The following is a 14,131-nucleotide window of genomic DNA, read 5'->3' as shown; positions in this document are numbered from 1 at the left end:
TTTAATCAGTTTTGACTCTATGAAAGTCAAAGTAACGGCTGCATGGTCAGATATTATTATTTCCTTATACTGTATACTATATCTTTTGTATAAGGAGCCAGCTCAGTTGATGCCAAAAAGTAGTCTATTCTGGAATACACTTTGTGTGTACCTGACCAGCAAGAATATTGTAATTTGGTTGGATTTTGATCGCGCCATATGTCGGTTATATTGAACTCCTTCATAAATTGTTTGATCACCTTTAGTGTTCTATTGTAAGTGTTATCCATGCCTGACGATTTATCCTTCTGTGGGTTCAAAGAAAATTGCAATCCCCAGCAATTATACATTTACCTTGTAAATCTGAAATTTTAAGAAATAAATTTCTATAAAAATGTGGATTATCTTCATTTGGGCCATAAGTATTAATTAAATTGAGTCTAGTAGATAGTAGGTTACCTTGTAGTATTAAAAACAAAACGTCCATTAGAATCTTGACGCACATGCTCAACATGAAAAGGTATGGATTTGTGTATCATTATCATAACGCCCCTAGAACTGGAGGAGTAAGGAGGTGATAAAATTTGACCTGGCCATCTACGTTTGATTCTATTTGTCTCACTGCCTAGCATATGAGTTTCTTGTAGAAACACAATTTTGGCTTTCAATTTCTTGATCCTACTAATGACTTGTTTTATTTTTACTAACTTGGGTTTCAACCCAGCCCACGACCACCACTGCGACTACTACAACAACCAGGGCAACTACAACGACAACCAGAAAACCCACCACAAAAAGGCCGCTGATCCATACTACTACAACCGCAGAGAGGGAACGGTACCCACCGAAAACCACCCCAGCTGGAGATAACCGCACTGACAAACTCAACAGAGATCCACACAGCCGCAAGCTACCCATCACACACAGACTCCCAAAGACCAAACCCACCAAGAAGAAGAACGGTGGAGACAACGTAATCTGTAACATTCATTTTAAAGATAGATTTAATAGATTGACTTTGTATTTTAATGGGTTTCAGATTCCTGCTATTTATAGAATACAAAACACCTGGGTATATATTAGTGCTAAAACCATACATTACATAAATTTATAAATAATATCCATGAGTACATATGCAGCACACTTCTTGCTGATTACTTTAATTGCTTTTCATTGGAGCTTTTCAAATGAAATAGCTGTTTAGCAGCCAACATAACTCATTTCACCATCATTTTTTGTGTGTACAAAGAAAAGTTTACCACGACACCAGCTCAAGACCAAATCATTCTCACAATGTTTGAATCAGTGAAGAAAATGAAAAATAATATCTGCTTTTGTGCACTGGTGTTGACTAACGAGTATGAAGACAAGTATGAGCCTAGCAAGCCAACAGCAAGCAATCCAGAGGAGTCAGAAGTCATCACTGTTATCACTCCTACCAGGAAGGGAAAGCACGATAAGCATGACAAGAAGAAGAAACAGAATGACAAGGGTGCCAAGAAAGCCGACAGAAGAGGAAAGCCAGGAAAGGAGGGAAAGATTGGGGGAAGAAAAATGGAAAGAAGGCGTCAAAGTGGACTATCCAAAGCCCACTAAAAAGCCAACGCCACCACCAAAGGGTGCCCTTGCCTCCTTTCTGGATTACTTTGAAAACAGGAGGCGGCTGCTGGTGAGACGTAATAGCATGACATAATATTGACAGTTCATAAGAGGCTCTTTCACCTGGCAAAACTCCAGGCTTCGAGCTTTGGCCAGAGGGAAATGTCAGTACTCAGAGCACCATCGCTAAGTGTGAGGACAGGTTTAACATTTTGGCCAAAGTGCTTATTTGATTTCTTGCCAAAATACAGATGAATTCAAATGTCAGACTATGGGCATCTGGAACAGTTGATTATTAGCCTATTATATTTCAAACACAGCCACTTCCTGATAAGCAGATAGCATGGACTTCTCTGCACCCAGCCAAAAAATGGCTCCAACAGATGAAGCATGATATGTGATTTAATTTCTGATTTAGCATTACCTCAGTAATTAATTGATGTTGCCTCCTTTCTGTAATAATCTAAATATCTCCTCAGTAATTAACTGAGTTTTCTGTCAAATACAACTATCAGCCAGCTTTATGCTAAGCTAACTGGCCAATAGCTGTAACTTAATATATTTCCCAAACAAACTCGAGAATGGGATCAATCTCTTCATCCAACTTGCAGCAAGGAAGCAAATAAGCAAAATTCCCTAATATCTCAAACAGTTTCTTTAAAGAAAGACATCAGCACTACAGTAATGAATGCAGCTATAAGAGAAATTAAAAGACACAGCCATCAGTGATCCAACAGACGTGCCTGCCAAACTCATTAGTCAAACATGAAATTAGTGCTTTTTTTTTCTGGACTTCAAATTTTGATCAACTGGATAGGTTTTGAGTTGGGAAGTTGAGCATTACACCATTCTGAATCACTGAGCAGCTGGCAGTGTGGAGCAGAAGGAAGTGACCTACAGTTGGTGCGGCTCCAATAAGGAAAGACTTTGTTTTCCAAGACAGAGTACTGAAATGTTCTAAAGACTCACATCAGGACAAATAATTTATTGTTGATTAATTTTAAACTAGTCAACAAACAGGTAAGCACCTCTGTACAATTTATTGTACAGTGTCACTTCTTTATAGTGAAGTGGTAGGGTAGGTAGCACAACCATCATCCAGGTATTTGACCGACTGCACAGCTGTGAGCTAACAGACTGTGCGGCTCTGTTTTGCAGCCAGTATAGATTCTTATCACAGTGGTGCTGTGAACAGGCTGGGAAAATATGCCCCATCGTCCGCCTGCAGGTTAATGTAAACATCACCTCTGCAGCACACTGTATTTGCGCGCACGTGTCACAGCATACACAGGATACTCTAACCTCCCTGTTTCCACTCCCTCCCTTCCTCCAGCTGATTACATCCCCCAGTGAGGAGAACAGTATGTATGTTCAGCAGAGGGATGAGTACCTGGAGTCTGTGTGTGAGATGGCCATCAGGAAAGTCTCTATCATAACTATTTTTGGCTCTTTGACCAACTCCACCATGAAAATCGACCACTATCAGATAGGTAAGTAGTTCCATATGCAGTGTGAGAGGGTTCAATCCATTTTTGTTTTTTTGCTCCTTGTTTTGACATGGTATGCGCCACTTAATCGCTATTAACTGTAGCAAGTCTTTCAGTTGCTCAGCCAGGAACTTTTTTTGAATAGCTCATGTGGCTCTCAATTTGGAGCAGATGTTTTCCGGACGTGCAGCATTTCTCAACTGCAACATTTTGAAACATTTTTGAAGTTTTCAGCACTGAAGATGGATTTCCCAAACAGCCCTTACATGCAGCAAAACACTGCAGTTAACCAGCAAAAGGTTGTAATTCTAAATCAAAATCATGTTTCCGCTGTCAGTAAATCTTCCTTAGGATGACAGAGTCATCGTAGATCCAGCTAAATGCTTTTCCTGTCATTTTAAGAGCTGCTGCTTTTCTGTTCAACTTTGTGAAAACACAGAATACTCACATGTACTATGAGGAAAACAATATTAAACCAGTAACACAACAGTGGGAACTTCTGTGCACCACACAAAAACAAACAAAAAAACCCAAACAAGTTAACTAGAAACACAGAACAACAAAGCAGTTAGTCCAGGTTTATTTTTATTGCCCCGATTTACAACAACAGCCATCCCAAGTTGTTTTATATACTAAAGACCCTGCAATACAAGAGAGTTTGACTTTAACACGTTGTCTACTCAAGCTTGCTCTCTACTTAGTACTGAAATAAACAGACTCAGGCATTCTGTCATAAATGTAAGTAAGTTTGAATGTTTTTAGGAATACAGTAGATGTGATTTGCCTTAAAATACCATTTTTCAGGGAAATGTTGTTGTGTGAGTGCTGTCCATACTGAGACTCTGGCAAGGAAAAGTGTCTCCTGCCATGTCTGCTGTCCTGTCCTTGTACCTTCCTCACATTATGTCAAACTAGATGTGTTCAACAGAGATCTCTGCTCCCACAGTCACATCCAGAATGCGCACCGACTCTGCCAAAGCCACAGTGTTTTGTGCTTCTCTGTGCAGGTGATACTAAACAGTGTTGACCTCTGAATTCAGTGATTCGGCTCATTTACCATAATACCGTTGCTTATTTTAGTAATTACACTTTATTTGTAGCTAGAGGTAGGAATGCCTCCAGCTTCCAATCCAAAATGTGATGAGTTCAGCAGCTATGAAGTACAGGAGTCTGTATAACATGTACCAGGAGAGCAAACCAGAGTGCATACCTTTCCTGTGCATCATCTCCTGCGGAGTTGATGTGTAAGCTGGAGACATTTAATTCATCACACCCACATGCACACAGAGAGCAGTTATAACAGTGCTTGAAAACCTACTTGTTCAAATGCAACAAAACTGCTGCTGTTTTTGTGAGACGCACTGCGTCATTTGTGCTTGGCTTCTATTTTGAGACATTTTATAGCTGTCTCAAACCAGAGGCTGCGGTTGATGTGTGTTAACTGCTCTTTGTTAAGCTTTTTAAGTCTGTCACTCAATGTGCAGATGAGGTTTTATCCAGACATCATGTTTTTATGTAGTCACATTGTTGTGACCCACCTCTGTTGGTAAGTCTTCATTCATATTAATTATGAAGGCTTGATTTAAGTTTAGGTTAAGGTAAGCAACAGTATGTAAATGAATCTCAAGAAAGTAAATGGAAGTCAACATAAGAGTCCTTGGAAGTGAGAGAAACGCACTGTGGGTGGTCATGTACAAACAGCTGGTCCTTTCAGCATTGCCCCTCCTCTGGTTACAGTGACTTCATCTTTGGGTTGTAGCCTAGCTGGCCAAGTGTATGTTTTGCATATAGACCATATTAAAGAATGTTTGCTGTACATATCTGTGTGTGCAGTCTGTCTTCTGCCACCTACATGTACTGGGGGTTTCCTGACTTGATTGCTCATACACATTACACAGCAGAGAGTGGGCAAACCAGCCACCAAGAACACACTGTTCTGTGGTCCGTATGTCATACACACACACACGGAAGGAGCTATGATTAAAGGCTTTGGTCTGCATAAACACCAGCTCCATTAGACTTCTGAGACATCCAACCCTTTTAGATCTCAGCTGCTGTCTGTCCAGTTTGTCCTGCATGCTTCAGTTCTGCTCTTCACTCAAGAGTCTAATTCTTAAACTTCTCAGACAAATTTGTTAAAGGAGCAGTTTTTTGAAATCAGCATAGATAACTAAACTAAAAGAGGAGTAAGCATATTAACTGGGAAACAATTGCTCTTCATTTTACGTTAAGAAATATGACTGTAACATGCCTTAAGCTGTTTTTGTATCTGCCCTGTACTTTTCTAGCCTTTTGAAGCCATAACCATTTGAATAATTGTCAGGAAAAAAACAAAAAAACAAAACAACATTCAGAAGACTCACTGTCACCAAGCAATCACTTGGTGACAGTGAGAAGAAGAAAAAGAAAAAACTCCTTTTGAACAGGAAGAAACCTCAGGTTCAGTGAGAGGCAGCCATCTGCCGCAACCGACTGGCAGTGAGGGGAGGGAGACATGACAGAAGACAGATTAACCAATAGTGTGCAGTTTTCCTTCTTTCCCCAATTTTCCCAATCTGATATTCCGGGCAATATATTAGATTTACATTTGACTTTTGGACCATTTCACTAAGATTCCAAATACAATAAATGTTATGTTCCTTTGATTTTAACAGTTAATTGATATTCTTTAAAGGGGAAATTAGTACCCCCTTTAAAGTAGGAAAGTAGATATTGAATCCTTCTAATGTGCCTTTATTTCTCCAGGGAATGACAAGCCTATGAAGGGCTTTCGTCAGGAAGACCTGGTAAACCAGGATCTGATCACAGAGCTGAGGAAAGAGTTTGGCATGACCTACGAGGAGTTCTACATGGTCCTCACAGACACTGACATGAGAGTCAAGGTAGAGACTTACTCTTTCTAAGCAATATAGGAGGATTATGTGAAGGCTGTGGCTCTATAGTGTAGTGGTTTGCACATTTGCCTAACAGTGAAAGATCCCTATTTAAGTACCAGGAGGAGGAAAAAAAATCCCTTGACAGCTGTGTCGGGAAGAGCATCAAATACACCAAATTAAACACAAGTATACCTGTTGTAGTGACTTGTGAATAATTTAATTCAGGTTTAGGTAAATAGGGCCAGACCACAGTCACATCAAGGCATGTAAAATTGATAATAAAGGGGCAGCCAAAAGTAGCTAGTATGTGATGGGCAGCCCCATAACAGAATGGCCGTGCTGTGTAGATCAATTAACTTGTTGAATACTTAAATTAATGCGGTGTGAATTTGGAAAGCATGTAAGTCAAGCTGTTTTTTCACTCTAAAATGTAAAGATGTCCCCTAAATGAACCACACACACTCACGTCTTGATTCAATTCAATTTTCAATTCAATTCAATTTTATTTATATAGCGCCAAATCACAACAAAAGTCACCTCAAGGCGCTTCATAGATACAGAGAAAAGCCCAACAATCATATGACCCCCTATGAGCAAGCACTTTGGCAACAGTGGGAAGGAAAAACTCCCTTTTAACAGGAAGAAACCTCCGGCAGAACCAGGCTCAGGGAGGGGCGGCCTTCTGCCACGACCGGTTGGGGAGAAAGAAGGAAGACAGGATAAAAGACATGCTGTAGAAGAGAGACAGAGGTTAATAACAGATATGATTGAATGCAGAGAGGTCTATTAATACATAGTGAGTGAGAAAGGTGACTGGAAAGGAAAAACTCAATGCATCATGGGAATCCCCCGGCAGCCTACATCTATTGCAGCATAACTAAGGGAGGATTCAGGGTCACCTGGTCCAGCCCTAACTATATGCTTTAGCAAAAAGGAAAGTTTTAAGCCTAATCTTAAAAGTAGAGATAGTGTCTGTCTCCCGAATCCAAACTGGAAGCTGGTTCCACAGAAGAGGGGCCTGAAAACTGAAGGCTCTGCCTCCCATTCTACTTTTAAATACTCTAGGAACAACAAGTAGGCCTGCAGAGCGAGAGCGAAGTGCTCTAATAGGGTGATATGGTACTACAAGGTCATTAAGATAAGATGGGGCCTGATTATTTAAGACCTTGTATGTGAGGAGCAGGATTTTGAATTCAATTCTGGATTTAACAGGAAGCCAATGAAGGGAAGCCAAAACAGGAGAAATATGCTCTCTCTTTCTAGTCCCTGTCAGGACTCTTGCTGCAGCATTTTGGATTAGCTGAAGGCTTTTCAGTGAGTTTTTTGGACATCCTGATAATAATGAATTACAGTAGTCCAGCCTGGAAGTAATAAATGCATGAACTAGTTTTTCAGCGTCACTCTGAGACAGGATATTTCTAATTTTAGAGATGTTGCGCAAATGGAAGAACGCAGTCTTACATATTTGTTTAATATGTGCATTGAAGGACATATCCTGGTCAAAAATGACTCCAAGGTTCCTCACAGCGTTACTGGAGGCCAAGGTAATGCCATCCAGAGTAAGAATCTGGTTAGATACCATATTTCTAAGATTTTCAGGGCCGAGTACAATAACCTCAGTTTTATCTGAATTAAGAAGCAGAAAGTTAGCGGCCATCCAGGTCTTTATGTCTTTAAGACATTCCTGCAGTTTAACTAATTGGTGTGTGTTATCTGGCTTCATGGACAGATAGAGCTGGGTGTCATCAGCATAGCAGTGAAAATGAATGCTATGTCTTCTAATGATACTGCCTAAGGGAAGCATGTATAATGTAAACAGAATTGGTCCTAGCACTGAACCCTGTGGAACTCTATAATTAACCTCAGTGTGTGAAGAGGACTCTCCATTTACATGCACAAATTAATTAATTATCGGAAATAATTAATTACATAAATATTTACAACAAATGTAATTAATTAATTAATTATTGACACATTTAATTAATTAATGACACATTTAATTAATTATTGACACATTTAATTATTTATTTATTTATTTATTTCACATTTTAATTAATTATTGCCACATTTAAATAATTATTTAATTGTGTATTTAATTAATTCATTTTGGCACAGTTGACTCCTTCAGGTCTCACCATGAAATAATTTTATCTGTCAACCTCACCCATCAAACTCAGGAGGCGGGGTTAACACTGATCGAGTCAAAACCATTGCTTTGGCCTGGTGGCCATTGTTTTTAGCACACAACAACCGGCATGTGGAAACTAACAGAACTGAACTTTGAAAAACCCTGTTTGTGTGTCACCAAATACTGTTTTAATATTTTTTTTAGCGAGAATGTAGTGATTTAATCTTCATATGTCTGGTCGGTTTGTCAAGATACAGCCTCTTTGCAAAAGTGCTTCGATGATTTTGGAGATGTCTGCCCAGGATAGACCCGTTCGCCTCGCAAGCAATCAAGTTATTACCACTGACAAAGCGCAGGCCCTGGTACACAGCTGTAATAACCCCCGCTGACACTGACTTCTTTTACTGAGGTTATATTTATCGGGGTTTTATTTCCTGATGTTCTTATGTGTCCTACGTGTTTCAGTCGCCAATTCTGAATTATAACTAACATTAAAAACATGTTTAAGGAGGAGAGAGAGCAAATAAATTCGATTAACAGCTGATCTTTGGGTTTTTGTTCAGTAATCAGCGTGACCTGCGTATAAACGTATAAAAGAGATAACGTTGGTGTTTCCGTCATGTAGTAACTGCTGGCTTTAACTGTACAAAGGTTGTTCGACACTATGAAACACATACAGACTTCATGATGTTCGGCTAATATTTTTATTGTGAATAGTAATCATGAGGGTAAACGGCCCTGTACACCACGGAGCGAGGTCAGCATATCCACGATATCGTCAGCTCTATGAGTTAACAGTTTCCCAGCTGACTAGTCTAACTGACATGTACGAATATGTCACGGGTCATATCAATATGATTTTACAGAAGATCATCCTTATTACTGCCAACTATTCCAGAGACATGAAAATCTACAGCATAAAGAACAAAAAAATATAGCAGTCTAACGCAACACTGTAACAGAGATGAACCGTCAGTTTGTCGCAGATCAAAGTGGAATGAAAGTGATTGGTTGAACAGGTGTTCGTGATCTGTGTTTTCTGCATTTTCATCAGCGTACGAGACTCAGCAGCAGATTAGAATAACAGTTACACATTTAATAAATCACCAAATGAATACACGCAAGAAACGAGCAAACCTGTTCAATCCGAGAATTTGAGTTTGTGTTCCCTCAGCTGCAGACTCGCTGCTGTTTAAATGTTTGAGAGGAAGATTAGATATAAAGCAAACGTCAAACATAGACTCAGTCTGCGTTCACATTTGATATGAGGCCAGGACGGATAATGGCTGTGTCCTGTTTGAAGATCATATATGTAAAATTGTTGTCTGACCTCCGTCGATCCAGCCGCTCAGAGTCCGTGGTTACCATGGTTACTGCATAAGCACCTATAATGTAAACAGCTGACACAGCGGAAACCTACCGGGAGCATGGGTGTTTATGTTTTTCATTGCAAAAGAACTGTCTGTCTATGTTTCAGTGCCCTGGTCTGCCACAGTTTCCACCAGCCCCACTCCAGTCTCAGCAGTTTAGTGACCTGACTGTTCCATTTTTAACTTTTGGTGTTTCTGCCTATCACAAGATTGATAACTTCAGTCAGCACTGTAGTGCATCATTCTCACATCAGAGGGACATTTGAATACTGTTTTATACAGCATATGACTGAAAGATGAATATCAAGCAGGCATAAGTGTGATGTTTATTGAACTGAGATCTCCTACTGTCATTTCTGTTGCTGGAGATGTCCACTCTAATTTAATTTAATTTAATTTAATTTAATTTAATTTAATTTAATTTAATTTAATTTAATTTAATTTAATTTAATTAGTTTGCTGCTTTGAATTATATGCAAACATGTCCATGTGGATTATATAAGTTGCTTGAGGAAGAGAAAATATGTTCATCAAAAGAAGACAGTTGAGGTACTCGGGGCATCTAACCAGGATTCCTCCTGGACTCCTAGGTAGGTGAGGTGTTTTTGGCCATGTCCTACTGGGAGGAGGTCTCAGCGGGCTTGGGGAATACTGTGTCCTCCAGGATGAGCTGGAAGGCATGGCTGGGTTGAAGGAAGTCTGTCAAATTGATAAGCAGAGGAAGTGGTGCAGCACCTGGTTCTGTTTGTAGAAGCTCAGATGTAGGGGCAGCCAATCAGATGAAAGCTGGCGTAAATAGAGGAGGGGTTGGGGTGGGGGCTCCAAAAGACTGTAGCATGCAAAACCACTACTTTGTACAATTTCTGTCGTCTACAGACAAAATCATCTTAACTTGTGATCTTGTAAGCTGCTGGTACTTGAGTTGTTTTATGCCTTTGAACAGAGCCTGGTGGGTATTTGGTCCTGCTTCTGGCATCAGTGCTAAGTTACACTAATCCAGCTGCTGGGTGTAATTTGTTATTAACTGGACTAGTTCATTTATCTATCTCTAGTATGCATTTGAAGAACTCATAATCTTCTGTGTTCTCCCTAGCTGCCCTGGGCTTATCCGTGGCCTTCATCTTAAAATTCAGAGACAACATGTTCCATGTGCTGACTGGCCAGTTCACTACTGTTCTGGTCACAGGCCTCTCCCTCTTCCTCTTTGACTTCCACCCTTCGCTGGACTTCTTCCTCCAGGCACCCACGGTCCTGCTGGCCATCTTTATCTACAATGCCAGCTGGCCCAAGGACCTGGAATATAGCCTGCAGCGGGAGAAACTACGGGTCATCAACGGGGAGGTGTTTGAGAGGTCAAGAGGGGTAGGAGACAAACCACAAATCCTCAGTAGTCACGCACACAAGCCCACACACTCCTTTTCCTCACACAACTTCGCTCACCTAACCCCGATGTATATCCACTTCCTCTACTCCCGCCCACATACCAAGTGCTCTGCAGGAAACTTGGCTCTTGTTTCTCTGTAATGTCATTTCTTGAGTGCAAGAGGAAACCTGATTCCCAGCTATGAAAATAGCATCCAGGCTCATGCTGGAGCCTTACTTCATAGAATTCCTTTAGTAGTCAAGTGTTTTTTGATGGAAGAAGCTATTTAACAATACAGTAGTCTGTGGGGATACTATCCTGGAATTCTTTTCATCCCCAGCGTCCTGTTCTGTATTGAAGAAACCCTGTAAATCAGGTGAAATGCCAGGTTTCAGGTGTTTGTTTCTTTGCTAGAGCACTAACAAAAATACCCTCTCCATTGGCAGCCGTGGCTTTAAAATGCACGGTACTTCCCCGGTGTTTTTCGGGGAGTAAATACTGCCCTCCACTTTCTGAAAACAGAAAAAAGATGTGCACAGTGCCTCAATGTCTGCAGATTTGTCCACTGGATTTGATCACTTGTTCATTCATTCTGATGCCTTGTCTCTTTTTTGTGTTGCAGGACAGTGAGGAGCTCGAGCTCCTGACAAAGGCAAATGCAGACAGTGTTTCTGATGAAGAGTCCTTGTAGTAATGATAGAGCTCACTCCCAAGTATCCAGAGGATACTCTGCATCTTTCCTGCTGCTGATATCGAACTGGACAATTGACTGGATGGAACATGGTCACAGATTGTCTGTGAAAGCATTTATTTGAACAGTGATAAGCAGGTAAACGGTGAAAGATACTGTTGATAGATTATATGATAGACTCCTAGAATTAAAAACAAAGTGTTTAATAACAGAATTAGCGAAATGTGTATATTTTGGAAACGTGCCTGTCTGTGGATGACTGCTGTCATTCATATGGGGGAAAGTACCAGCAACGCTGTTTGTTGGAAAATAAGTGATACTTTTGGATTCATTATGGATTCCTTTTATGGACAGTGTATTTCTTTACATGATTCCTGTTGTACATGCTGCTATTTGACTGCTTGCTGGTGCTGGACGTCTAAGGACCAGAAACTGCAGTTTCAGGATTGTTTTGATAATAGATTTGTTTGAAATTGTGGTGATTTTGAATCTTTATCCACACTATGATGAATTCAGTTTGTATTGTACTGTGGAAGAGGCAGTTTATTTTTTTATTTGTTTATTTTCTGAGCCAGAATAAGTGGCATTGACATAATTGCCACTAATGCCTGACTTTCTGTCAGCACCACAAACTCCCTGCCTCTCTTACTTGGGGCTTGAATATTTTCTTGTTAAACTGTAAAATAACATTGTCTAAAGATTGTTGTTTGTGCCATTAAAATCCTCACGTGTGAATGCATTTTCTTGTAAAATAAATGGCAAGTTGTTTTACTTCTGTGCAAGTAATGCAATTTAATACAATCGCTGATGTCTTGTCATAAATTTGTGCATTTATTTAAATACTGAGGTTTTCTGGAGGAAGACCTAAAGGGTACTAGCTGCTCTAACTCCATGTTTTTCTTCTATTACTTTGCACATGCTTGATAGCTGTTTTAGCTCCCTATCAGTTCCTTTAAGCCAACTCTTAGATAGTTTACCCACCTGCTGAATAACAGTGTTCCACACCCACTAACATTATACAGATCCAAGAGAAAAGAGACTGTAACGCAGTCTGATGTCTAAGCTTTAAATGAACAAGACTCACTTGTACATACACTTTGGCCATGTTTAATACAAACTCTGTCTCTTGCTCTATGGCAGCTGAGAGATGCTCCAGCCTCCCCATGCCCTTAATTGGATAAGTGGAAGAAAATGGGTAGGTGGATTCAAGCCCTTCTTACTCGCAAAGTGTTTTTGCAAATGTGATTGCATTGAGGGGACAGTAAGTTGAGAAGGTCTAAAACTACTGTAGATATTACAAGTACGGCAGGTTGTTTCAATCATTACATGACCACTAAAATATACTTGGAAATATTTTTCCACTTTTGCCACTAGGGGGAGGTGTTGCTCAAAAGATTATTGCAGCGCATTGGCACTGAAAGTGAGACAAATAATTTAAAGGACCTGGTAGTAAACAAATGTTTATTTTCATATAGCCATATAGAAACAAAGAATAAATAGAAACAATGTATAGCAACAGAAACTTTACAAAAGAGAAATAATGTGATGCTTTTAATAATATTATTGGTAACTGCACTTCAAATGCAACAGATGTCCAATAAAAATGTTCTATTATCTACAAAATCAACGTGTGTGCTGAAACTATGTAAGTCTGATCTAAAAAAGCCTGTTAGAGATGACACACGATGCAATAATGTTTTAAGTTGAAATAAACAAAAAAAAACAAACCCGGCAAAAACTAAAGTACGCAATCCATTTCTGAACCTTCAGGTTCATCCATAAATTTACTGACTAACCAGATCTGACGCTGCTAAGTATAAAGCAGCGTACTATGCTATATAGGGAATGTTAAAGAACTGGATATGTGAAAGCATTTTTCTTCCCTTCACTAAGTGCTACAAAATAGTCGTCTGTGCCAACTGCCCGGTGGGAGATGGGAAAGACACACAAAGGTTTTGGGCCAAAGGAAGGTAGCACCAAGGACCAGCTGCAGGCCAGTGTGCATCATTGGAATGCACGCACCTTTTATCACCATACCCCTGGTGATAGCCATCCTGATAACCGTGTTCGTTGATGGTAACCATAGCCACCATATTAGTCTTCAGGGCAGCGCATGCGAAGCCACTGCTGGATGGCCATCTCCTGTCTGCGGAGCTGCATAGCAGGCACGTGCAGAGGGGGGGGCTAGAGGGGCTTGAGCACCCGCCCCTTTCCTGATGGGTGCCCAAAGTGCCCTTTTGTTGAGGCAACTTTTTAAAAAAATATATATATATTTTTTTTTTTAATGTGTGTGTGCGGAGTCCTGTCTGTGCCCCTCAACAATAATATTTAACTATTAATCACAGTTTTGCTAAATAAAAGGATCTGGCTTGCATCAGTCACATGATCACATTTAACCAATGATCGCCCTTGACGGCAGAACGCGCTGGTTACGAGCCGGGAACGAGCTCACAAAGAGCACGCGCATTTTTAGCGGTCCGGAGCTGTAGGAGAAACACAAGTTAACTCAGAGACACAGACTGATGCGACACAACCAGTAAGTAGGTGTACAGCGTGCACTGTAGTGTGTAGCACACAGGAGTATTAGCTTATTAGCTTAAATGCATATACTATTATACGAAATGCATATACTATTATA

General features: G+C 40.2%; 1 protein-coding gene across 1 annotated transcript; it reads left to right on the top strand.

The window, feature by feature from the left end:
• The first annotated feature begins 1,542 nt into the window (after positions 1-1,542).
• Positions 1,543-12,294, top strand: LOC309695585 (coiled-coil domain-containing protein 80-like). Its single transcript, XM_082516328.1, has 5 exons — positions 1,543-1,648; positions 2,912-3,068; positions 5,811-5,947; positions 10,533-10,801; positions 11,425-12,294. Exons 2-4 carry the CDS (start codon positions 2,942-2,944, stop codon positions 10,563-10,565), a joined length of 297 nt encoding a protein of 98 aa, XP_082372454.1. The 5' UTR covers positions 1,543-1,648; positions 2,912-2,941; the 3' UTR covers positions 10,566-10,801; positions 11,425-12,294.
• The last annotated feature ends 1,837 nt before the right edge of the window (positions 12,295-14,131 follow it).

This window comes from Aulonocara stuartgranti (genome assembly GCF_965226115.1).
Source record: "Aulonocara stuartgranti genome assembly, chromosome: 19".
NCBI lineage: Eukaryota > Metazoa > Chordata > Actinopteri > Cichliformes > Cichlidae > Aulonocara > Aulonocara stuartgranti.
This window is presented reverse-complemented; position numbering and strand designations above follow the sequence as displayed.

Coding starts and splice junctions, on each gene's coding strand:
- LOC309695585 (XM_082516328.1), top strand. CDS start 2,942: ATGTATGTTCAGCAGAGGGATGAGTACCTGGAGTCTGTGTGTGAGATG. Junction 3,069..5,810: donor AATCGACCACTATCAGATAG/GTAAGTAGTTCC, acceptor TTATTTCTCCAG/GGAATGACAAGCCTATGAAG. Junction 5,948..10,532: donor ACACTGACATGAGAGTCAAG/GTAGAGACTTAC, acceptor TGTTCTCCCTAG/CTGCCCTGGGCTTATCCGTG.